Source organism: Lissotriton vulgaris, chromosome 11 (genome assembly GCF_964263255.1).
Source record: "Lissotriton vulgaris chromosome 11, aLisVul1.2, whole genome shotgun sequence".
NCBI classification, from domain to species: Eukaryota; Metazoa; Chordata; class Amphibia; order Caudata; family Salamandridae; genus Lissotriton; species Lissotriton vulgaris.
In genome coordinates this window covers 124,804,465-124,831,007 of record NC_141699.1, presented here as the reverse complement: position 1 = coordinate 124,831,007, position 26,543 = coordinate 124,804,465, and the positions used below count along the sequence as shown (strand labels likewise).

Here is a 26,543-nt window from a genome sequence, read left to right as displayed (position 1 = left end):
CGGAGTCGAGGACCAGAGTAGGGATGTCGCTACTACGAGCATCAGAACCGGTACCCGTCTAGATCCATCCAAGGTCACTAGCACCAGGGCAGGAGCTGACGGCAGAGGCCCCTCCTATGCACAGCGCTGGCAGAACGTGCCACTCAAATACAGGATGCATGGCCTCAAACTCTTGAAGCTGAGTGGGACTCGCTCCCGCTTCCGGAAACACAGGGAAGCGCAGAGGCGACCCCCCAGGCACCAGCTCAACCGCAGAGCCATGCCTCGAATGCAGACTCTCTTGTGCGCTCAGATCAAGACCTCGTCGATTTCTTGCTTTTCTTCTTCCGATGTGATTTACCAGAGTGGCCAGACGCCTTTGGATGCGACAAAGATTTCGGGGCCCACGACTGGGACCTTCCTCTTGACAGGGATTGAGATCGTCATGGTATCGTATGTCGAGCAATCAGGAGTGCGAGGGATCGCTCGCTCAAAGCCATTGGGTTCATGGCGCGACAATTTGAGTAGGCAGTTGGATCGTGGTCGTGCTTGAGGCACCAAAGGCATCACCAACATTGGTTGGTAACAGGCACCACAAGGCTTGAACCCAGCCTTCCGGGATGACCGCCCTGCCACACAGGAGAAGATTCTCAAAAACACTGTTACAAAATGAGTCAAAAAATGACTAAGGGGTAACTCTCTCTGTTCTGAGCTGACTGGTGCAGAAAGAAAAAACTGACGTCAGCGCATTGGACGAAAGCCTATAAAGGCACGGCGCATATCACATCCGGCACGGATGTAGCTGCCGGTGGAGCCAAAACAACGCCGATGGCTACTGCTCATGTATATTTTCCAGATCCAGTCTGACGCCTGCATAAAATTCAAAGGTAAGTTATCTACCTCTAGAATTCTCTATCAAATAAAAATGATTAAGGGGTAGCTCTATCTGTATCTATGCTGACTTGTCAGTGCTCTGGGGTGGTGCCTACTTGGGGGCTGCACACATCACATCCCATGAGGACAATGCCAAGCGGAACCGATCGACTTGACCTACCGGTGTGCAGGGGTAAGAGTTACGAAAAATCTCCAGATCCAGTCTGATACCTGGGGATAATCCTAAGAAAAGGAATCTGCGGCTAGAAGTCTCTATCAGATAACTACTGATATTACGTTTTCTAGAACAGGGCAAGTGATGCTTTTAAAATCGTTTGTAAACTACTTTTGTAACCCCCCCATTTAGTATGAAGTCATTTTTGCCAACTACGCTAAGGACAGAAAGCAAACAGCCGCATTCACCTGATGCTGGTTGATGTTTAGTCCATGATTTAAAACATTCCCTGATGTGCTCCTCCGCTGACCGGCCTATAAGTAGGAATGAAGGGGAAGAAGCTAAACTTGGCAACACATTTAAACCTGGCATCGCCAAGAGTAAAATATTGGGTGAACAGAAATGCACAAGAATCGCCAGGGCTGGCATTATGTAGGAAGGTTGAAGGAAGGTAGGTTAAACAAAAACTGAATTGGGGGCTTTTTTGAAAGGAAAGGTTAGTCAGCAGACACACCTGTCCATGCACTAGCAAGAGTTGGTGAATTGGGGAAGGCAAACCCTGTACGTTTCTCACAGATCTTTGCAGATGTTGAAATGAGAAGAATTTTTCAAATGGTGAAAGGCATGGATAGAAGTATACCATTAGTTGAGATCAAATGGTTTTTGTATTCAGGAAATCAGCAATAGCCCCACTTTTTCTTGAGGTGCAGGCCACACTATCAACGTTTTACTCCCCTTCTCGTAATTATAAAGCCATCATGAGCACATTGGAAAGCTCCAGTTTGAAACTAATGCTGGGTCTGCTGATAGTTTCCTATGTGCAAGCTTAGGTCTATTTTGAAAGAATGGGCAGGAAAAAAAAATATTTTCTCCCGAACATAAGTTTTTTTGTAATGCTTTTTGGCTGTTCTCGGAGTGTAGCAGTTATTTTCTAACATCTTTTGAAAGAATCCCCATAGACTGAGACTATAAACACTGATAAACATGAGTCAAAAAAGGTGTGGTGGGACTCGGTAATGTGCAAGATGGCTTACTGATGATAGAAATTAGGTTAATCTTCGCAATGGCAGGCTTAATTTACTGAAAGATTCACTGCAACACGTCTGCTGAGAAGAAGAGAGTCAAAATCACTAACTTTTGTGCAAAGACACTGTCTACACCAACACCACAAACTGGAGGCTGAAGGTAGTCTTTAATAACAGTTAAGTAAGCCTTTCTCATTCAATTTCTAAGTTTCTTACTCCACAATATCCAACTGTTTCCACAGTTGTGATAGACTACAAAACCTGCCTTTTCAATAGGGAAGATAACTTCCCAAAACCTATGGAACACAAAGCACTACTCTATCACATTGATGCGCACGGGAAGCTGGGGCATCCTAAGTGCATCACAACACCCTGTGCAGGGATTGGCTGCAAGGATCTCTCATACACATTCTATAGCAGGGCATCAAGATAATGAAACAAAATAAAAAACATGCAATGGTCAAAATATACATGCAAAGGACGCAAGAGGTGCAAGCCATCAACAATGTTGCTATGTTGCTAGCTATGAGTATTTCTGGCACTGCACAGGAGCTGCAAAAGGGTATTAAATGTTGGGGTGTGCCTCTCATGCCTGAGCAATTTTTTAAAAGATGAATTGTCTAGGAGAATACCTATTTATTTGATATGTTTATCATTATTTACTCTGAAGGGGGCATTAAACGAAAAGACCATTCTTACCAAGACATTTTGCTCCCTGTCTTCCAAAGTGCACAGTATCGAGGCACACTGAACACTTTGCTGCTCTCATTGTGAGTCCAACACTGAAGCGATGAGGAATATTGTGATGCATTCGCTCTTTTAGACGGCGCCCAAACTCTGTGTTAAGAAAATGTTCACAAATTATTTAAATGCACTTGTTGGAACATCAGTTTGAGAAGTTGTAATAATTGCTAACTAATGAATACTGTACCAAAACAGTAAAAATCATTTATGTTTACAAAGACAATTTGGAAAAATATAATTGCTCAATTTGCAAATTAAATCTAGAATACAGATAAAGAAAACTAAAACAAATAAGTTTGAAAACATCTTCAAACTAAGATTAAGGAATATGTCCAAGGGTGGGTCAAGCGAGCACTAGGACCCCGCTAGGCTGGAGCCCCAACCGCCGATAGAGGATACTGCCCTCTTCCTGTTCCTCCCCCCCCCCCCGAATCTGATACCGCTCATCCCTCTAGGAAGAATGGAAATCACCATATAACAGTTCTTTATCATTATGCATATGTAGTCAGCTGGCCCCCCGGGATCCCCCCAGATCCCCCCCACCCCCTTCTGTTGTTCATAGGTTTACGTTTACCCCCCATTACCAGAGAGTAGGCTACTACACAATAGGAGCACATGCACAGGCACTAATCAGTGAGGTACATCAGAATAGAGTGGGAGGCAATGCATGCTGTGGAAACCCTCCTATATAGTCATATGGCATGGGGCATGGGGCAGGTGGCTAACCCTTAAGTCATCTCAACTGAGGCTTAATTTTCGTACTAATGATGTTGTTTCTTACCTGTAATATGAGATGTATAACGTGTGAGTTGCTACATAACATTTTTAAATGCCCCGAATACCCATATACAGCTGACATAATGTATTATTGGTAAAAATACAATGATGTACCAAGTACATTTGAATTAAAAACAAAAATCTCAAAGACATTTTACACAAAAAAAACCCTAAGATTAAGGAAACAGAAAAAAATGTCAGCCTTGTAGATACTATGCATTACCAAATACTTGTAATTCTGGAACTAATGTAGGGGTTACTCACTACTGTAACTTAATAGTGTTCTATTCCGTCATACGTTTCAACAGTATGCCCTGCCATTTCCACAAACTGAAATTTCCTAGTCAGATAAGAAGTGAGAGGGATCATATGCCAACATTCAGAGTGGTATAGGGATCCTGGTAAGTTTAGTTGTGCTATAAAGAAAAGAGCTGGAGATGAACATTTAAAGAGGCCGCAATACACTCTTCTATGCTTTACGAACAGTATCATAGCCCCTATTTACATTTCCCACAGAAGCTGATTATCCAACAGGGAAAGTAAGCATTTCTTTTATGACGTGATATTTACTTGAGCTGAAAATCATTACATTTACACAGTTCCAACAAAGGGGCGGAACTGTGACTAAGGGACAACAATGTTACTTTGGAGCAGAATCTCAATTATATCAAGGAAATTTGGGCGAAAGAGACTGGCTTTCTCTGGTAAACAAATGCATGTAAGGAAAGTCCTGGTCCTAAAACTCAACCTCTATCGCTATATAGTTTATTTGACATTTGCGGGAGGTATGATGAGACATGCTTAGTGTATGCATTCATAATCCTCTTCTTCACCCATTCCCAAAGAGACTCAAAAGGAACAAAAATGTTCTAGAATGACCAGTCACAAGGTTAAATTGCAAGCTGCCATTTCAGCTTTCAAATGAATTGCCCTGAGTCATGTACTTAAATGTCCCTTAGTTAAGGGCTGGGAATAGTGATTTTGTTGATCTAGGGCTTCTGGCATCTGATTTCAATGTAGACAAAGATGTTGTAGAATTCTGATCAAAGAGGCCATACACAGATGCACATGCCATGTACAGAAATGGTCACTCACAGTCCATAGTTCTGCATCATATGAATATTCACAGAAGTCATAAACGTTCAAATTATTTCCCGATGGGTGCGCGGACCCAGAAACACTTTGTTTTAATATATTTGTCCAAAGTATAATATGCACATATGTTGAGAAGCACTTTTTGGAAATCTATGCACGGCAAGATTTTCCGAAAAGCAGTCAGTCCATCTCCATAAGGACTATTTCAAGATTGCACTGTAACATCTGAGGTGCAAAATGTTGAAAAACTGTCTACCATTGAGGGAATAGTGCAGTCCGGGAGGCTTACATTGTAAAGTTGTGAAAACAGACTCCTATCCCTTCAAGGATCCAGGAGCTTCCCCTACCTTCAATGCACTGTGCTGGCAGTTGCCTTGCAGAGTCAGTAGCTTTTTACTGCTAATAGCCGCAAGATTAACTTTTATAGAAGGGAACTGCAGTCTTGATTGAGCTAAATGCATGACATATTGGATGATTATAACCTCTTCACATGAGACTGAGCCGTGACCATTATTCTGGTGTTATATATAGACCTTTTCCATTTTAGTGCTATCAGGCTCTTGTGGATGGATGCTTTGCTTCCTTCAGAATCTCAGTACATGCTGGTGGTCATTTCAAATGTCTGCATTGTTTGTGTTTGTATGTGTTTGTATTTTATATAGCGCCTTCTACCCAGAGGTCTCGTAGCGCTGTATTCATACCGCTGTGGAACCCTTCCTGGCTTTCCTGTGAGATGTCCACTCCTGGGCACCCCCAAGGTGAAGCCAGGCATCCAAGCGCTGCTGGGGCCGTTGTGGAGATTAAGCAAGCTATTGCCCAGTCACATAGTAGGACCCATGATTAGACTAGGCACCGAGGCGAGAATTATCAGGTCCGGGGAGATTGAGTCCAAGAGCCGCCGAGGCGGGAATTGAACCCTGGTCCCGGGCCAGACCTCTGCATCAGGATCTGCCGCTCTAACCATTGGGCCACGCTTCTGGGGCCATGTGGTCAAAACAGTGACGTTAAGTTTGGGTGCTAAATTTACTCCTGGAGTTTGGGTATAAGATTCAATCAGCGAGGCAGCCTTTTGAGAAACCTGACAGACATTTGAAATAGCTCTAGATACTACCACTGCTGTGGCTAGTCTGGTGCTACGAGAATAATTGTTGCTTGAGTCTTGCATAGTTTGGACAGTACAGTTAAAAAAGTGGCATTGCCAGAAAAGCGTATAGTATTGTCCTTGACCAATTTATCAAAATCATTTGGTCCACTCAAACTGGTTCTGGAACTATGGCCAAGATGTTTGACTTTTTTAAATTTATTTTTTAGGTTTTGAGCTGTTGAGCAGCAGTTTATACATGGAATTCACCACTCTTTGATGTTTTGCACGATCTTGTAGTTTAGCACCAACTAGTGATTTTACTCGCAAAAACAACTGAGGAAGTCTGCTTGTTGGTTCAGAGTGCCCAGAATGAGCACTAACCTCAGTTTGGGACCTCTGGCTATTGCCCATAACCAGACTTTCAGCGCTACCAGCAGTAGTGATCTCAACCGGGTGCCTCCCTATTTGTTCAGGTAGTGCATGGTTGTAATATTGTTCATCTGAACCAGTACGTTCATTGGTCGGGATGGAAGGAAAGCCATGAGAGCCAGAAGGACCACTCTCAGTTCTAGACAGTAGGTGGTAAGAGCACTTTATCTGTTCATCAGCCTTGCACTGGCAGACATTACAAATACACTCTCTAACCCATAGGAAATACATCCGTGGTAATAGTTTGTGATGGCATTTCCTCTTGGAAAGCAACTCCAAGCAGGAGATTTTGACATTTTTCCCACTATGCCAGGAAATGCAGTTTGTCTTCTCCACTACCTTGTCTTTGTGGCCATTGATATTTTAGACATTGCACCATGGGGGGAAACAGCATTTACAACACATAGCCTATACTAGGCACGCGCTACAATGCATGTACCGTTACCAATGAGGTCCAATGGCAATACAGTGTGAAGAAGTACAACACCATAAATGATAAGTACTTCCTTTGATGTTTGGCTACAGGGATGTGTCCGTATGTATCTTGAAGGTCTATTGCACACATTCAAATGCTTTCGCTTGAAATGTTGATACGTTTGAAGTAGAATCAAAATATTTTTTTTTCTTTTGATGTATTTGTTGGTAAAAAAAAACCCACAGATCTTCAATTGATCTGTATTCAAATTCATGATCTTTCTTATAGATTAGGAAGTAACCAGCGTACCTATGGCTGTGCTGCTGAAGGCGTTACAGCTGGTACCAGCAATGAGAGGATCGAACCTCTGAGGAAAGAGCTGCTTTTCTTTAGCTATGTAATGCTGCCTGTAAAACATATTCCTCACCTCTAGGCCTACAATCTTCAGGGTTTCCACCTCATCTTTCATTTTAAACATCTCCTCCTCATGTGCAGACCAAACAAGGAGATTCCAGAGAAGAGAAAATTTGATATTGTTGAGAGCTGTAAAACTGACCCAAAAGATACTCTACGACTGTAGCTAATTGCAGCAGAGTCCAATGCAGATCTAGTCGCTTAGTTCGAGGCTAAGGAACCTTTTTTCACCCTCTCCTCTAAATACTATTGTATATGTTGACGGAGGTCATCAATTAAGGATTTCATTTTATCCCAGATTTCCTGGTGGTATTCAGTAGCAAGTGCCTTTTTAAAAAAAAAAATGTAGAAGCACCTCCCCATACTTTCCTTCCTGTAAAATCTAAACGCTTACATTCCCTGGCAAGTGAAATGGTATTTTATGGGGGTTAAGCATGACGTCTTCTGACTGAAGTGGTGATGATGGAATCTGGCTTCAGGACAGATTTTGTAACGACTGTTCTGCGTTGAGAGGGTCAGTACTTTTTGAGGAGATGTGAAGTTGCTACCTTTATTTTTGCTGAAGTAAGGAACTTCTCCTCTGCAATTTCTAGCAAACCTACTACAGATGTTTTTGGGTTTGTTCTCAGCTGAAGAGTCTCCCTATTTAATAAAACTACGCAACATGGAGCCTCCAATGGGGTATTTAGCTTTCTGGTCCTTCTAGCAACAACCTCATGAAAAGTTATATCATCCACTACAGAAATATGTGAAGACGCAGTTGGAGATGTCAGAGTGTATTAAGATAGTAAATCACCTGTATTCAAATGAATTGGTGATCTGGACCTTAAGGGAGATATGTGCCACTCATGTACTTCTGTACTTTGGGGTAGAACAAATTCACCACAAAGTGATGATGACTCAATAGATCTTATTAGTGATTTTGCATGGAATCTAGGTAGATGTTTGCATTTTCTTGGGAAGTGGCAGGAATGGAAGTAGGACTAGAAACCAATTGAGGCGGTGAAAGCAAATGCAGAGGACATAATCTATTCTGCAGTGGGTGCCCAGTGGGATGATAGTTCCCTGAGGACATAAAGTGGCTTAAGATCCTCAGGTATAAGTCTACGTTTGCTTCTTAGTGTAGAAGAAATTGACAATGTCAAGGTGATGTGACTGCAACTAAAACCTCAACAAATGTTGAGGTGGCATTGAGTGAGCAGACTGAATTGAAGCCCAATGCCTCAACATGATGGCCATGATGTGCTTCGAGGAAGTATGCGAAGGAGAGTCCGCCAGCCTATAATTTTTATTTAACAATGATGGTGAATTTGCCAATGTTAGATGTGATCTTTTCTGTATTGAAAGAGGATAGGTCACACTTGTCCTAGAATGTTTTGATGCAGAACATGTGAAAGATCTTTAATGATGATGCATCAATGTCGGTACCTAATTAACCTCAGACGGTGAGCACCTTGGGTCGAAACACTTGATGGAAACATCAGTACCTTTGATTACGACCTAAATTGATGTCACGAATGATGGTGACAATGTCTTTTCTTTTTTCTTGACCTTTCTTTAACTGACACTCGATTGAAGTCTTATACGCGACCTGGCTCTTTCACTGATGGTGGAAGGTAGAATGAGTTTTCAGCCTCTTCCTACTCTGCCCCCCTATCATGTGGTCCAATTTTCCCTTGTACCTTAATGTCTTTGAATTCGTCTAGGGGATTTCCAGAAAAAAATGGACATTCTTTAACTGAATCTATAGGCGGAAGAGAGACAATGCATACTTTGTGGGCACTTGTGGATGCCTTCTTTCTCCCACAGGAATGACATTTTACAGCTTAAGAAAGAATTTCTGACAATATATCTGTAAATATCAGAAGAAAACAGGTACACTCAATAGAATGATGTGAAAGAAGTGCAGTGAGTATGAAAAACAGCAAATTCACTGTGAAAATATACTGGAAAAATAGAGGTAGGACATCTGTCATGTACCCTGGAATCCTTGTTTCATGCGGTGGAAAACAGAATAACTTTGGGATGCAAATGCCAGTACAATGCATCATGGGTGGGAGAAACTCCCGGAGACTTAGAGGGACAGGAGTCTGTTCCACAACTTTACAATGTAAGCCTAACAGGCTACAATTTTTCCCTCAATGGTAGACAGTTTTTCAACATTTTGCATCTCAGATACTGCAATGCAGTCTTCAAATACTTCTTAAGATGGACTTTCTAATTTTGAGAAAAATCTTGCCTCCGATAGTTTTCCAAAGGGTGCTGATCACCAAAAGGACAATTTCACCTGGTGCATATATTTCTATGGTCAAAAGAACAAGTTACATACCAGCTGTAACTCTTTTCCTGGTGAAAACTAATTACAGATTTCTCATTTTAGAATATCCCCAGGTGCTAGACTGGATCCAGAAGATTTAAACAGCAATGCTCAAGTGAACCGGTAGGTGGAACTGTGTGGCTCTGTGTTGACTTTCTTCAGCCCCGGAAGTGATGATGGTGCGCCATATAAGCGCCACCCTTGCATGTCGACATCAGTTTCTTTCTGATCATTCTAAACAACCCCCAGATGCGGAGCCCAACAATCTAAGGTACCAGTGTGCAAATCTCTAATTTGGGACCTTACTGTATAGTAAAAGAAACTATTGAACATTCTGGAGAGAAGGGAGGAATCTGTAGTTGGATAGAGTATCCACCAGAAAGAGCGCTGCCTAAGGAAGTGACTTGTTCTTCTGATGCATACTTCTAATTGCAGTTTCCTCAACTTTAGAATAGCTACTAAAGCTGCCACTCACAAGGCTGTGGGTCTGTGGAATGGCTCATATTAAAAAGTCCTGCAGGACCGAATGGGTGAAATGCCCTTCCCCCTGCACCTGCATGTTAAGGCAGTAGAACTTGTGCCAGTAAAGTGGTAGCAGCCTTGGCCCTTGTAGGAAGGGACCCCCAACCCCTTGGGAGGCTGCTTCTTGGCTAGTGTGGTACAGATCTTCACACACTGCACTATCCATCTTGACAAAGTCCTTTTCTGCAATGCTTTGCCTTTCTTTGTCCCAGAGAACCCGTAAAAATAAATGATCATTCACCTGATGATCTTTGGTGCGATTGATGCAAAAGCTTAAAGCTCTTTTATGGTCCAGCTAATGGAGATTCTTCTCCTCTTTTGAAGGATGAGGCGTCTCACAAAATTTCAGTGTGGATAACCCAATGTGAGAAGCAGTCCCAACTTTTTGCAAAAAGACCACATTGATCCTGAAAATCTTTTTGTTTGGGAAAATGTGATGTAAGGCAGCTGCACAGAGAGAGATTTCAGTTCACTCATTCAATAAGCAGAAGTCGCAGCAACCAGAAAAACAGTGTTCAGGAGATGTAGAGGATAGCTGTGCATTGGTTCAAAAACCGTGGACATTAGGAAAATGCAGAATCAATTAAGATCACTCAGGGACATCACACAGAATTCGGAGGGTAAAGGGGGGCTAATTGGTCAAACATTTTAGAATCCTCATCACATTAGATGATTTGAACAAGGACAGCTGGTCCGGTAAACATAAAAAGGCTGAAAGGGCCCACAAATAATCTTTAATGCCCACTCCAAGTCCTTGTTGGCCAGGGATAAAATTAACAAGATATCCAACAGTTTGGCCTGTAACAGTTCAGTATTGAGCGCCACACCAGGCTCCAAACGTGTCCCAGCATAGACAGACTTTGTAGAGGGTCCGCCACAACTTCAGGAGGAAAATCGAATGCAGTCAACAGCCACCTCTCAATCTCCACATATGGAGACATAGATTTAGCAAGTTTGGGTGCAGGACCCTGCCCTGCTTTTGACAAGACATCCTCCAGAAGAAGTATCATGATCAGAGGATGGATGCTCATGCCCAAAACTTATGGATACCATGCTCTCCTTGCCGAGCCTGGAAGCACACTGATGAATTGAGTCATTTTTTATAATCTTCAGACCTCGGGCATGAGTAGCAACAACAGAAAGGCGGACATGAGCCCCATGCTACCCTTTATCTGGAATGCATCTCTGTAAGAGACTTCTTGAAAACTCCAGAATGCAACAGTTTAGAGATTGCATGCTCTTGACGGTGACAAAAAGATAGGGTTCTCCCCATTGCTGGAAGACGCCCTGTGCCACATCTGCGTGTACCCACTATTCAAGATTCGCCAAGAGCCGCCAGATTAGTTCATCTGTCCTGGCTCAAAGATTCTGCCAGGTGGTACACTCCCACTGAAATACACTGACGCCGGAGACTAAGTGACTCCTCCAGCACAGGACCCAAGAACCCACTCCATGACATTTGTTGCAGTACCTTATGGCGGTGGTGTTGTTCATGAGAACCTGAAGCACAAGTTACTACTTGTGTAACGATATATCTGTAAGAGACATTAGTTAGTGATAGATTCCTTACCTTAGAATATCCAGAGGCGTCAGACTGGATCCCGAAACTTTTGCGTAGCAGTACCCTTGCGCGTCGGTACTGCTACACAAAAGTTTCCGGGTCTGCGCTGACTGGCGCGGAAAAAAGAAGAACTGACGTCAGCACGCGGAGGCGGCGTCTTAATATTCAGACGACGTCATCCCGGCGCCGACGACGGACGCGGAGCCGCAGACGACGCCTACCGACGCGCAAGGGTACTGCTACACAAAAGTTTCCGGATCCAGTCTGACGCCTGGGGATATTCTAAGGTAAGGAATCTATCACTAACGTGTCTCTTTCAGATCCAGCATTCCTTTCAAGAAGGTTTATAGTATCAGGCAAATGGCCTTCAACTCCAACAGGCTGATGTTGAGAAGGGTCTCTGCCCAAGACCACAGTCCTCTGATCTCCAGCTCTCTCACATGACCTCACAACCCAAACAGTGAGGCATGCGTCACCACTGTCCGTTCTAATTGGGGTAAGAAGAGGGGTCCCCACATGTCCAACTGCGGTTGAGTCACCACTAAATGTTATTTGCTGTCTCCTCCGAAACCTGTATGGAATCAGACAGGTTCCCCTAGTGCTAGTCGCACTGAGGCTTCAGGTTCCACTGCAGGGTCTGCTTATGTCACCTAGCATAGTTGACGAGCAGGATGCCTCAAAACCCCTCTCACCAAGAACCAGGCTGAAACATCAGGATCACATACCAAGTGTCACATAATCGCAGTGAAAGGCCAAAAATGTCAGTGTATCCAGGATGCTTTCAATGAAAGGCAGCATGTGTGAAGGAGTCAGGTGTGACTTCGACATGTTGATAGTGAACACTAACAATGTTATAAGGTGTGCTATCGTCTGGAGGTGGTCTACAGATGACTGTTGCAAGCCTACCATCAACAGCAAGTTGTTGAAGTAAGGGAACACAGGAATCCCTTCAACCTCTGAAGCAGTGGCAGCTGGCAACATTAATTGATGGTGAGGCACTCACCATAAATGCTGTAGGGCATGCCAAATCGATGCTCCTCTCCCTGCGGGGATCCTGGGGGTGACAAGGAGCAGGAAGGAAAGAGAAGGACTTCCCTCCTTGTGCAACATGAATCCAACCAATTCAGGCTGACCTAGTGCACATTTTGAAGCTGGGGGCCTGAGTCTGCAATCCCTCAGGTGTTTTAAAGTGCTGGAACTACTGACTTTGAAGTGTGCATGTCAGCTTTGCGGGTTGTAGGCAGCCAGCCAATCTGACATGCATACTGAGCACCTACAACTTCATCCTGCAATCTGCAGGAATCCGCTCCACTGCAGCATCCACTCACTTCTGCTTGTGGCACACAGAATGATAAAATGGTAATAACCATTTTATTATTCTGTGTTTACCACTGCGCTCACAGCAAGTGGGGCGACACTTCTGCTCACGAATGAAATGGTCCCTGCTCTGAAGGTGTGCTACGACCACTGCCTTCATTTTTGTGAACACCTGAGGAGTACTAGTAAGGCCTGAAGGGGAGCACAGCAAATTGAAAACGCCCTTAGCCCACATTAAACTGCAAGTAAAGTCTGGGGGACTGCAGGAGGGGTACATGAAAATACTCATCATGCAGGTCCAAGGCCACATCCAGACGACTGATTCCATTGCTGTACCCGGGACAGTGCGAGCACCTTAAATTTGTCCTTCCATGAGAAGGGTAGAGACCTGAAATAGGACAAAGGCTTCCTCCTTTTTTTGGCACAACAAAACAACTCTACAGCTAATCTCTATTTCCAGGGTCGGGACCCTCTCTATGTGTCCTTTGGTCAAAAAAGCCTGTACTTTTGGAGCAAGATGGACAGGAGTTTTTCTACAAGATGTTCTGATGTGTGTGGAAGAGGTGGTTGGTCGAAAAGGAATTGCAGGGCATAGCCTTGTTGGACGATCTTGAGGACCCACGTGTCAGATGTTATACTTTGCCACCCTGAGAAGAAATGTCTGATCCTGCTCCCACAGGATGGTCATGTGCCACTAAGATCTCAGGGTGAGAACAGAAGTCTATACCTGTGTTGGTATGGGCCCCTAGGGAATACATAGCGCCAGGAAGAGATCAGCTGGCAGGAGCCAGGCTGGAGGCTCTTGTAGTTCTATGGGTCTGAAGGCTGGAAGCACCCTGAATACTTTCAGCATGGCATCTTTAAATGCTTCAAATCTCTGTTGTTCGATGACAGCCCTGGAAATTTGGGGCGCATTAGGAGCAACTGAGGAATTGGTTCTGTAACTGGAGATCTCGAAGTCTAGAGAGTGACGTCCTTATGCCTTCTCTTTGGAGTCAGAGTGGCAAGATGGGAGAAGGGGTGGGGGTGTCGAGTATTGCTTCACTTTCTTTTTTTGCATTTGGACTCAAATGCCAGTTTATCAGAGAACTTCAAACACAAGGCTGAGCGGTCAGAGGAGAGGAACTTACACAAAGACTATGAAGATTTCCAATGCTCACAGACAAATATCTTCGCCTCCTGATCTCTGATTCCCTTTGGGTGCATGCTGGTACACTTCCCCCACAACTTAGAATGTGTCCCCAGCCCAGACATCAAAGATGTACCTTATGAAGGTCTGTGATCGACATTTGCTTCCTGTAATCATGGCAATGGGGTGGTAAGAGCTAAACAACTCCACCAGGGGCAGGGTAGGAACACTGCTATGAAAATATATACAGATCAAGTCTCACACTTGTGGAGTATTCTAAGGTGAGAAACCTAAGAAAACAAATCAGCGGTTAAAAGTACCCACCCAAAGATTTAAAATGTAGTGCCCTGGGGTTCATGCGCTGATGTGCCCTGGTTATTCTACTGAAGACCAAAGGCCTCACACTGATGTCTCCTCCAAATAGGCGTCCCAACCCAATGAGAAGGCATCCATAACTGTAGCATGAGACTGTGGAGGGCAGAAAGGATAATCTAAAATGAAGTTGAGGGTGTATGTCCAGCAATTGAAGAATGCAATGAACTGTGTGGAAAATATCCAAGTGACTGGAGAGATTCACATGTGCCACCAGAGGTATGCACAGGGCTATCAAGCCCAGCAATTGGCGAAACATAAGAACTGGAATCCTTGTTCAGTCTGAAACATTAGGATCATCTCACAAATGTATGCAAAATCATTTGGAGTGGAGACAAAGACTACATGCAAAAGGTGCCCAGGATCACACTAATGAAGGCAAGAATATTCATTCTAAACTTTCTGTAAAGGACTACAAAATAGGAATTAATATCCTTTGAGAAGGACAGAGGTGTTAAAGTCCAGGAGACCATACCTACTTTAATTCAAAGGTTGTGAGTACTAACATTCCACAACTATAGGCAAGGTTCCTATTCTGTACCAGCCCCTACCATATTTTTAACAGGAGACGTTGGAGGCAGTCTATAGACAAAAACCAAGAAATCAAAGGAAGAAAATAAGTCAAACAGAGAGCACATGGTTTGCTTGGTCCAGCTGCAGAGAACCCTTCTTCTGCATCCAACTGATTAATTGAATCCCATCATAAATGCCATGTGTGGTACAAAAAGAAGTCGCATACCATCCACAACACTCTTTCTGGTGGATACCTCAACTTCTGATACTTTTTGAATACCCCCATTCACCTCACTGAACCTACAATTTTCTCTCAGCATTGCGCCCGTGCTCCAGTAGGTGGCATGTGGCTCAGCATTAGCCACTCTGGGAGTCACACTGGAGCTGCAAATAAGAACTACCCCTGCACACAAATGTCAGTTTCTTTCCTGACTGTCAATTTAGTTGGATGCAAAGCTCAATATTTGAACAGGTGCGAGAGTTGACATATCTCTAGCTTTTGACCTTTTCACAGACAGAAAAAACAGAACATTCCTCGAATGAGCCTTTGGACCCTACTGGGGCTGCCTCTTTGCCAAAGCATAACAGATTTTAATACAGAGAATATGGTCCTTTTCTGCCTAATAGAACTCCTAGAAAAGCGAATTGTCCTTCTGAATGCCCTTGTTACAATAAATGTAAAAGCTTAAACCTCTTTTGGGGTCCAAACTATTGAGTCTCTCCTCCTCTTTCAAGGGGTCTGTTAGACCTGTCATTCTAAGCGTGGTCTTCCCCCAAACGTTTTGCCTCTGTATCGCCAATTTTTGCTGGATTTCGGTTTACTTGGCCCTAAGACTCTGTGCACTTTACCATTGCTAACCAGTGCTAAAGTACCTGTGCTCTCTCCCCTAAGACCAAGTTACTTACCGTCTGTAACAATGTACCTTTAACACCATCGGTGCGGCGCATTTTCCCGCTGTGCGCTGAAGATTCGAAAATCCTGGGGTTATGAGCGTACGAGAGGTGTACTTCATGACAAGCTGAGCTCGTCATCAGCGTCGAAGGGGTTAAGAGACGTATGTTAGTTATAGATACCTAACCTTAGAATTACCCCCAGGCATCAGACTGGATCCAGAGAATGTTTTCTTAGCAGTACCCCTGAACATCAGTAGGTGGCGTAGGTCGACTCCGCGTCCGTCGTCGTGTTCGCCGGGATGACGTTGCGGTGCCTATTTAGATGCCGCCCCTGCGCACCAACATCAGTTTGCAGAGCTAGGAGGATGGGTGGGGTGGTAGGGAATCTATAATTAACATATGTCTATTACCAAAGGTAAGTAACTTGTTCATCTGAAAGAGGCTGTTAGTTATAGATTCCTGACCTTAGAATAGATACCCGCGCAATACCAACCCCAGAGGAGGGTCTGCGAACCAAGTTCACACCAGAAAGTCCTAAAGGACAGAACAGGCATAATAGCCGTCCCTCCAGACTTGGCAGTCCAAGCAGTAATGAACAAGTTACTTACCTACGGTAACGATATATCTGTAAGAAACATTAGTTAGTATTAGATTCCTTACCTTAGAATATCCCCAGGCGTCAGTCTGGATCCGGAAACTTTTGCGTAGCAGTACCCCTGCGCGTCGGTAGGCGTCGTCTGCAGGCGTCCCCTGCGGCTCCGCGTCCGTCGTCGTGCGCCGCGATGACGTCGCTGGAGTATATAGACGCCGCCTCCGCGCGCTGACGTCAGTTCTTTGCACACAGCTTTTCCGCGCCAGAACACGCAGAGCCATGTGAGAACCAACACTGGTGCCATTTGAAACTAGGGCCCTGAAAGGGATGTCCTTAACCCTAGGTATCAGTTCGCAGAACGGGGAGGATGGGTGGGTCGGTAAGGAATCTAATACTAACTAATGTTTCTTACAGATATATCATTACCGAAGGTAAGTAACTTGTTCATCTGAAAGAAACACGTTAGTATTAGATTCCTTACCTTAGAATAGATACCCCAGCAATACCAACCCCGGTAGTGGGTCTGCGAACCAATACATTCCTACACCAGAAAGTCCTGGAGGACAGAACGGCCAAAGAAGCCATCCCTCCGGACTTGGCTGTCCAGGCAGTAGTGCCTCGCAAAGGTGTGCAGCGAGGCCCACGTAGCCGCCTGGCAAATGTCCTGCAAGGGGACTCCCCGGCACGGGCAGTAGTAGCCGCCGTGGCCCGAGTGGAATGGGCCCTCAGCCCAACAGGGGGCTCCTTCCGAGCCAAAGAGTAGCACGCTTTGATGCAGAGAACGACCCACCGAGAGATGGTCCGTTTATGTACCGCCCGTCCCTTCTTCGCACCCACGTAGCCAACAAACAGTTGGTCATCCACCCGGAACTGGCGTGTGCGAACCATATAAAATGAAAGCGCACGTTTTGGGTCCAGACGATGGAGCCGCTCTTCATCCTTTGAAGGATGCGGAGGCGGGAAGAAGGAGGGGAGGGTGATGGACTGCCCGATGTGAAAAGCAGAAACTACTTTGGGCAGGAAAGAAGGTCTAGTCCTCAAAACCACCTTGTCTGGATGAATGGACAAGAAAGGAGGTTTGACAGAAAGAGCCTGGAGCTCACTTACCCTCCTGGCAGAGGTGATGGCAACCAGGAAGGCCGTCTTTAAAGTCAGGAGACGGAGAGGGCAGGAATGAAGTGGCTCAAAGGGAGCACACATCAAGAATGTTAGAACCAGGTTCAAGTCCCACTGAGGCATCACAAACGGAACAGGTGGATACATGTGTGTGATGCCCTTCAAGAATCTTGTAACAATGGGGGACTTGAACAAAGAAGGTTGATCAGGTAGCCTGAGAAAGGCCGAAAGGGCAGAAAGGTAGCCCTTGATAGTGCCCAGAGCAGAGCCCTGCTGGGCAAGAGAAAGAAGGAAGAGAAGAACCTCGGAAAGAGGGGCAGAGAGAGGATCCACAGCCTTTGCTGTGCACCATGCCACAAATCTGTTCCACCGGCAGGCGTATACCGACTTAGTGGAGGGACGCCTGGCTGCCAGAATCACATCACAGACTTCAGGAGGCAAGTCAAATGGCCTCAACTGTCGCCGCTCAATCTCCAAGCATGGAGGTGGAGACTGGACAGGTTCGGGTGGAGGACCGTCCCCTGCTGCTGCGACAGAAGGTCCTCCTGAAGGGGCAGGCGGATCGGGGGACCGACTGACATGCTGAGTAGCTCGGGATACCAGTACCTTCGAGCCCAGTCCGGAGCCACAAGAATAACTTGGGCCCGGTCGCGCCTGATCTTCTTCAGCACTCTCGGCAGAAGTGGTATAGGCGGAAAGGCGTATAACAGACCGCAACTCCACTCGCGCCGAAAGGCGTCGCCGTGCGAGTGCCGTCTTGGAAACTCCAACGCGCAGAACTGATGACATTGCGCGTTCTCTTCTGTGGCGAATAGATCTAACCAAGGCTCTCCCCATTGCAGAAAGAGGCCTTGCGCCACGTCCGAGTTCAGACGCCATTCGTGATCCATCGAGCACTGACGGCTGAGTTCGTCCGCCCTGGCATTCAGAGAACCTGCCAGGTGTTGAACCGTCAGAGTCACGCCCTGACGAACAAGTTACTTACCTTCGGTAACGATATATCTGTAAGAAACATTAGTTAGTGTTAGATTCCTTACCTTAGAATATCCCCAGGCGTCAGTCTGGATCCGGAAACTTTTGCGTAGCAGTACCCCTGCGCGTCGGTAGGCGTCGTCTGCAGGCGTCCCCTGCGGCTCCGCATCCGTCGTCGGCGTCGTGCGCCGTGATGACGTCGCTGGAGTATATAGACGCCGCCTCCGCGCGCTGACGTCAGTTCTTTGTACACAGCTTTTCCGCGCCAGGAGACGCAGAGCCATGAGAGAACCAACACTGGTGCCATGTAAAACTAGGGCCCTGAAAGGGATGTCCTTAACCCTAGGTATCAGTTCGCAGAACGGGGAGGATGGGTGGGTTCGGTAAGGAATCTAACACTAACTAATGTTTCTTACAGATATATCGTTACCGAAGGTAAGTAACTTGTTCATCTGAAAGAAACACGTTAGTGTTAGATTCCTTACCTTAGAATAGATACCCCAGCAATACCAACCCCGGTGGTGGGTCTGCGAACCAATACAAAACTACACCAGAAAGTCCTGGAGGACAGAACGGCCAAAGAAGCCATCCCTCCGGACTTGACTGTCCAGGCAGTAGTGCCTCGCAAAGGTGTGCAGCGAGGCCCACGTAGCCGCTTGGCAAATGTCCTGCAAGGGGACTCCCCGGCCCAGGGCAGTGGTAGCCGCCGTGGCCCGAGTGGAATGGGCCCTCAGCCCAACAGGAGGCTCCTTCTGAGCCAAAGAGTAGCATGCTTTGATGCAGAGGACGACCCATCGAGAGATGGTTCGTTTACAGACCGCCCGTCCCTTCTTCGCACCCACGTAGCCAACAAACAGTTGGTCATCCACCCGGAACTGGCGTGTGCGATCCATGTAAAATGAAAGCGCACGTTTTGGGTCCAGACGATGGAGCCGCTCTTCATCCTTTGAAGGATGCGGAGGCGGGAAGAAGGAAGGGAGGGTGATGGACTGCCCGATGTGAAAGGCCGAAACAACCTTGGGCAGGAAAGAAGGTCTAGTCCTCAGAACCACCTTGTCAGGATGAATAGACAGGAAAGGAGGTTGGACAGAAAGAGCCTGGAGCTCACTCACTCTCCTGGCAGAGGTGATGGCAACCAGGAAAGCCGTCTTTAAAGTCAGGAGACGGAGAGGGCAAGAATGAAGGGGCTCAAAGGGAGCACACATCAGAAAAGTTAGAACCAAGTTCAAATCCCACTGAGGCATCACAAACGGAACAGGTGGAAACATGTGAGTGATGCCTTTCAAGAATCGAGTTACAATCGGGGATTTGAACAAAGAAGGCTGATCAGGAAGCCTCAAAAAGGCTGAAAGGGCAGAAAGGTAGCCCTTGATAGTGCCCAGAGCAGAGCCCTGCTGGGCAAGAGAGAGAAGGAACAGAAGAACCTCGGAGAGAGGGGCAGAAAGGGGATCCACAGCCTTTGCTGTGCACCATGCCACAAACTTGTTCCACCGACAGGCGTATACCGATTTCGTGGAGGGACGCCTGGCTGCCAGAATTACATTACAGACTTCAGGAGGCAAGTCAAATGGCCTCAACTGCCGCCGCTCAATCTCCAAGCATGGAGGTGGAGACTGGACAGGTTCGGGTGGAGGACCGTCCCCTGTTGCTGCGACAGAAGGTCCTCCTGAAGGGGCAGGCGGATCGGGGGACCGACTGACATGCTGAGTAGCTCGGGATACCAGTACCTTCGAGCCCAGTCCGGAGCCACAAGGATAACTTGGGCCCGGTCGCGCCTGATCTTCTTCAGCACTCTGGGCAGAAGTGGTATAGGCGGAAAGGCGTATAACAGACCACAACTCCACTCGCGCCGAAAGGCGTCGCCGTGCGAGTGCCGTCTTGGAAACTCCAACGCGCAGAACTGATGACATTGCGCGTTCTCTTCTGTGGCGAATAGATCTAACCAAGGCTCTCCCCATTGCAGAAAGATGCCTTGCGCCACGTCCGAGTTCAGACGCCATTCGTGATCCATCGAGCACCGACGGCTGAGTTCGTCCGCCCTGGTGTTCAGAGAACCTGCCAGGTGTTGAACCGTCAGAGTCACGCCCTGACGTTCCAGCCATTGCCAGAGGCGCAGAGCCTCCTGGGAAAGGGTCCACGACCCCACACCGCCCTGTTTGTTGCAGTACCACATGGCAGTGGTGTTGTCGGTGAACACTTGCACGACACTCCCGTTGACAAAGGGGAGGAATGCCTTCAGTGCCAGACGAATCGCCCGCAGCTCCAACAGATTGATATGGAGCCGGGACTCCGCCGGAGACCAGATGCCTCTGATCTCCGCCTCTCCCAAGTGGCCACCCCAGCCCTGGAGGGACGCGTCCGTCACGACAACGTGCTCCGGTTGGGGAAGGGAGAGGGACTTGCCCCTGACCCAATCGCGGTCCGTAAGCCACCACTGCAGTTGTCTCGCAGTGCCCTCCGAGATCAAGACGTGGTCGGACAAGTTGCCCTGATGCTGGGCCCACTGAAACTTCAGGTCCCACTGCAGAGCCCGCATCCGCCACCGAGCGTGATGCACCAGAAGGATGCAGGAAGCCATCAGTCCCAGCAGCCGCAGCGCCAACCTGACCGAAACCCGGGATAGCGGCTGAAAGATGGGAATCAAAGCCTGAATATCCCGAACCCGCCGTTCCGGAGGATAAACCCGAAACTGCGCCGAGTCCAGAACCGCTCCGATGAAAAGGAGCTTTTGAGAGGGACACAGGTGTGATTTCGGCACATTGATGGAGAACACCAGGCCGTGCAAGAGGTCTGCCGTCATCTGAAGGTGGTGGACGACTGTCTGGGGCGAGCCCGCCTTCAACAACCAGTCGTCTAGGTAGGGGAAGACTGAAACCCCCAACCTGCGCAGATGGGCTGCGACCACCGCCATCACCTTTGTGAACACCCGTGGGGCGCTGGTAAGGCCGAAGGGAAGCACGATAAACTGAAAATGCTCCTGGCCTACCGTGAACCGCAGGTAACGCCGGTGGGCCGGCAGGACGGGGATGTGAAAATAGGCGTCCTGCAAGTCCAACGCTACCATCCAGTCTTGTGGGTCTAGAGCAGCCAAGACCTGAGCTAACGTCAACATCTTGAACTTCTCCTTCCGGAGGAAGCCGTTGACGTTCCTTAGATCCAAGATAGGACGTAGGCCCCCCTTGTCCTTCTTGGGCACCAGAAAGTAGTGGGAACAACAACCACGCCCTACTTCTGGCCCAGGAACGCGCTCGATGGCCCCCTTGGCCAAGAGGGCCGTAACTTCCTCCCTCAGAAGTGTCAAGTGGTCCCCCGGCACACGGTGGTTCTGCGGTGGCATGGCTGGAGGAGAGGTCTCGAAGGGGAGGGAGTAGCCCCTTCGGACGATTTGCAGCACCCACCTGTCCGAAGTGATCGTGCGCCAGTGAGCGTGGTGATGGCGAACCCTGCCACCCACTGGCGTCACATGGGGCCGAAAGCACGGACTAGGAGGATTTTGGGGTAGATGCTGCGGGGGAGGGTGTGGTCTGACCCCGCCGTTGTCCCCGACCGCCACCACGGCGGTTTCCACGGCCGCCACCGCGTTGAAAGGATTGTTGCGGCGCGTGGCTGGCAGCACGTGTGGGGGCGCCCCTTCCTTGGCCACGAAAGGGACGAAACGAACCCGTTTGCTGACGCTGGGTCGAGAGACCCAAGGACTTGGCCGTGACCCTGGAGTCCTTGAAGCGTTCCAGCGCGTGGTCCGCCTTGTCACCGAAGAGGTGACAGCCATCGAACGGCATGTCCATCAAGGTATTTTGGACATCAGCCGAAAAATTGGCGGATCTCAGCCAGGCGTGGCGACGAATCGCCACTGTCGTTGACATAGCTCTGCCCAGCGAGTCGGTCGTATCAAGACCACACCGTATCGAATATTTCGCTGCATCTCGGCCCTCAGCCACAGCCTGACCGAGTTTTGCCCGCACCTAAATGGGGCATTCTGGCAGCAGTTCCGCGACCGTATCCCACACAGAGTGGGTGTAGCGGCCCAAGAGGCAGGCGGTGTTGCAAGACCGCAGGCCCAAACTAATGGACGAGAAGACCTTTTTGCCAAATTGGTCATACCTCTTGGATTCCCGGTCGGGCGGGGCCGACGGGAATGCTGACTGGGAGGTCGAGGCCTGGATCACCAGACTCTCAGGAGTGGGGTGGGTAGACAGGAACTTGGGGTCGTCCGGACAAGGACGGTGGCGCCTGGCCACGTTCCGATCGACAGGCGGACCTGAAGCGGGCCTGGACCAAGTGCCCAACAGAACGTCTGACAAGGCTTCATTAAACGGCAGCAGTGGCTCCTGTGGGCATGACTGCGGTTTGAAGACCTCGGTGAGGATGTTAGGCCTCACGGCCGCGACGGGGAGCTCAAGGTGTACGGCCTTGGCAGCCCTCATCAGCACCACAGAATAAGCAGCTCCCTCCACCGATGCCACGGAAGGAGGAGAGATCAAACCAGGGTTAGGAGAGTCGTCCAGACCACTGGCATCCCCCAAGTCACCTGTCCAGTCCGGGTCATACTGGCACTCGCGTGACAGAGGGTCCTCGGACCCCTCCCAACCTTCACCGAACTCTTCATCTTCTCCGTATTCGGAGTCAACGATGTAGACCGGCTCCTCGGGGTTCATGGGCCCCATCGGCGCCGGGACCGGCGTCGAGCGACGCCCGTCCGGCGCCGCATCCGGCGTCGGGGAAGGTAAGGGGACGGCGCCGCCCGGAGCCGGCGTCGGAACCCCGCTGCCGGCCGGAGCCGGCACCGGAGAACCGGCGCCGCGCGGGGGCGGCGTCGGGGGTAACCCCGATGGCAACGGCGCCGGAGAGGCCGGAAGACCAGCCGGCGCCGATCCCGAAGGCCCTTGCGGCGCCGGGGTCGGAGCCGTCGGCGGGGCCGGAGCACCCGACGGCGCCGAGGCAGGGACACCCGAACCGCCAGGGCCCCCAGACGGTAGCACTGGGCCCGAAGGCACCGTAGGCCCCGTCGGAGAACCGAGCGCCCTCATGGCCATGAGGAACGCCTCGATCTCCTCAGGCGTCGCACCGTGCCCAGGGACCGGAGGGTATGAGGCAGGCCGCGCCGGCGACTCTCGCGGAGCCGCGGGGTTGGGGTCACCCGAGCCCCCGGCCGCATCGCGCGAGCGTCGGGGGGAGTCGGGGGTACGATGACGACGCCCCGACTTCTTGTGCTTCCTACCTGACGAGCCTGACGAGTGGTGTCGACTTCCGGAACGCTCGGCGCGGCTCCGCGATCGCTCCCTCGACCGCTCTCTCGACCTCCGGCCGGACCGGGACCGCTCCCGGTCCCGACGTGGGGCCGACACCCGGAGCTCCAGTAGCTTGCGGGACCGCTCCCGCCTAGCCTTGTTGGTGAGGGCCCGGCAGTCGACACAGGAGTCCACGTCGTGGTCGGGGCCCAGACACCGGAGACAGAGGCGGTGATGGTCTGTGACCGACATCGTGCGCTCACAGTCATCGCAGTGCTTGAATCCAGGCATCCTATCAGGCACAAAGTGGGAAATAACTACGAAAAACTTGTTCAAAGACCGGAGTACTGCTCTTCAGATCTGCGTCCACTGGCGCGGAAAAAAGAAGAACTGACGTCAGCGCGCGGAGGCGGCGTCTATATACTCCAGCGACGTCATCACGGCGCACGACGCCGACGACGGACGCGGAGCCGCAGGGGACGCCTGCAGACGACGCCTACCGACGCGCAGGGGTACTGCTACGCAAAAGTTTCCGGATCCAGACTGACGCCTGGGGATATTCTAAGGTAAGGAATCTAACACTAACGTGTTTCTTTCAGATGTTCCAGCCATTGCCAGAGTCGCAGAGCCTCCTGGCAAAGGGTCCACGACCCCACCCCTCCCTGCTTGTTGCAGTACCACATGGCGGTGGTGTTGTCCGTGAACACCTGCACTACACTCCCGTTGACAAAGGGGAGGAATGCCTTCAGTGCCAGACGAATCGCTCGTAGCTCCAACAGGTTTATATGGAGCCGGGACTCCGCCGGAGACCAGATGCCTCTGATCTCCGCCTCTCCCAAGTGGCCTCCCCAGCCCTGGAGGGACGCGTCCGTCACGACAACGTGCTCCGGCTGGGGAAGGGAGAGGGATCTGCCTCTGACCCAATCGCGGTCCGTAAGCCACCACTGCAGTTGTCTCGCAGTGCCCTCCGAGATCAAGACGTGGTCGGACAAGTTGCCCTGATGCTGGGCCCACTGAAACTTCAGGTCCCACTGCAGAGCCCGCATCCGCCACCGGGCGTGATGCACCAGAAGGATGCAGGAAGCCATCAGCCCCAGCAGCCGCAGCGTCAACCTGACCGAAACCCGGGATAGCGGCTGAAAGATGGGAATCAAAGCCTGAATATCCCGGACCCGCCGTTCCGGAGGATAAACCCGAAACTGCGCCGAGTCCAGAACCGCTCCGATGAAAAGGAGCTTTTGAGAGGGACACAGGTGTGATTTTGGCACATTGATGGAGAACCCCAGCTCGTGCAAGAGGTCTGCCGTCATCTGAAGGTGGTGGACAACTGTCTGGGGCGAGCCCGCCTTCAACAACCAGTCGTCTAGGTAGGGGAAGACTGAAACCCCTAACCTGCGCAGATGGGCTGCGACCACCGCCATCACCTTTGTGAACACCCGTGGGGCGCTGGTAAGGCCGAATGGGAGCACGATAAACTGAAAGTGCTCCTGGCCTACCGTGAACCGCAGGTAACGCCGGTGGGCCGGCAGGACGGGGATGTGAAAATACGCATCCTGCAAGTCCAACGCTACCATCCAGTCTTGCGGGTCTAGAGCAGCCAAGACCTGAGCTAATGTCAACATCTTGAACTTCTCATTCCGGAGGAAGCCGTTGACGTTCCGTAGATCCAAGATAGGACGTAGGCCCCCTTTGTCCTTCTTGGGCACCAGAAAGTAGTGGGAATAGCAACCACGCCCTACTTCTGGCCCAGGAACGCGCTCGATGGCCCCCTTGGCCAAGAGGGCCGTAGCTTCCTCCTGCAGAAGTGTCAAGTGGTCCCCCGACACACGGTGGTTCTGCGGTGGCATGGCGGGAGGATTGGTCTCGAAGGGGAGGGAGTAGCCCCTTTGGACGAGTTGCAGCACCCACCTGTCCGATGTGATTGTGCGCCAGCGGGCGTGGTGATGGCGAACCCTGCCACCCACTGGCGTCACATGGGCCTGAAAGCACGGACTAGGAGGATTTGGAGGCTGATGCTGCGGGGGAGGTGTGGCCTGACCCCGCCGTTGACCCCGACCGCCTCCACGGCGGTTTCCACGGCCGCCACCGCGTTGAAAAGCTTTTTGCGGCGCGTGGCTGGCAGCACGTGTGGGGACGCCCCTTCCTTGGCCACGAAAGGAGCGAAACAAACCCGTTTGCTGGCGCTGGGTCGAGAGACCCAAGGACTTGGCCGTGACCCTGAAGTCCTTGAAGCGCTCCAGCGCGTGGTCCGCCTTGTCACCAAACAGGCGACAGCCATCAAACGGCATGTCCATCAAGGCATTCTGGACATCTGCCGAAAAGTTGGCGGATCTCAGCCAGGTGTGGCGACGAATCGCCACCGTCGTGGACATCGCTCTGCCCAGCGAGTCGGTCGTATCAAGACCACACCGTATGGAATATTTTGCTGCGTCTCGGCCCTCAGCCACAGCCTTGCCGAGCTTCGCCCTCACCTCCATGGGGCATTCTGGCAGCAGGTCCGCGACCGTATCCCACACAGAGTGGGTGTAACGGCCCAAGAGGCAAGCTGTGTTGCAAGACCGCAGTCCCAAACTCAGGGACGAGAAGACCTTCTTGCCATACTGGTTGTACCTCTTAGATTCCCGGTCGGGCGGGGCCGACGGGAATGCGGTCTGGGAAGTGGAGGCCTGGATCACCAGACTCTCAGGGGTGGGATGGGTGGACAGGAATTTGGGGTCGTCCGGACACGGACGGTGGCGTCTGGCCACGTTCCTATCAATAGGCGAACCTGAAGAGGGCCTGGACCACGTGCCCAAAAGAACGTCCGACAAGGCTTCGTTAAACGGCAGCAGTGGCTCCTGTGGGCATGACTGCGGTTTGAAGACCTCAGTGAGGATGTTAGGCCTCACGGCCGCGACGGGGAGCTCAAGGTGTAAGGCCTTGGCAGCTTACATCAACACCACTGAATAAGCAGCCCCCTCCTCCGATGCCACGGTGGGAGGCGAGACAAAGCCAGGGTTA

The 26,543-nt window shown here is 49.7% G+C and overlaps 1 protein-coding gene across 1 annotated transcript in view; it reads right to left on the bottom strand.

Moving 5' to 3' along the window:
* The window catches only part of CIT (citron rho-interacting serine/threonine kinase), a 1,473,679-nt gene that overhangs the window by 455,933 nt on the left and 991,203 nt on the right, over positions 1-26,543 (bottom strand). Inside the window, exon 33 of the mRNA XM_086942878.1 lies at positions 2,752-2,889. Coding sequence (XP_086799004.1) covers positions 2,752-2,889 — 138 coding nt within the window. The remainder of the gene's footprint in view (positions 1-2,751; positions 2,890-26,543) is intronic.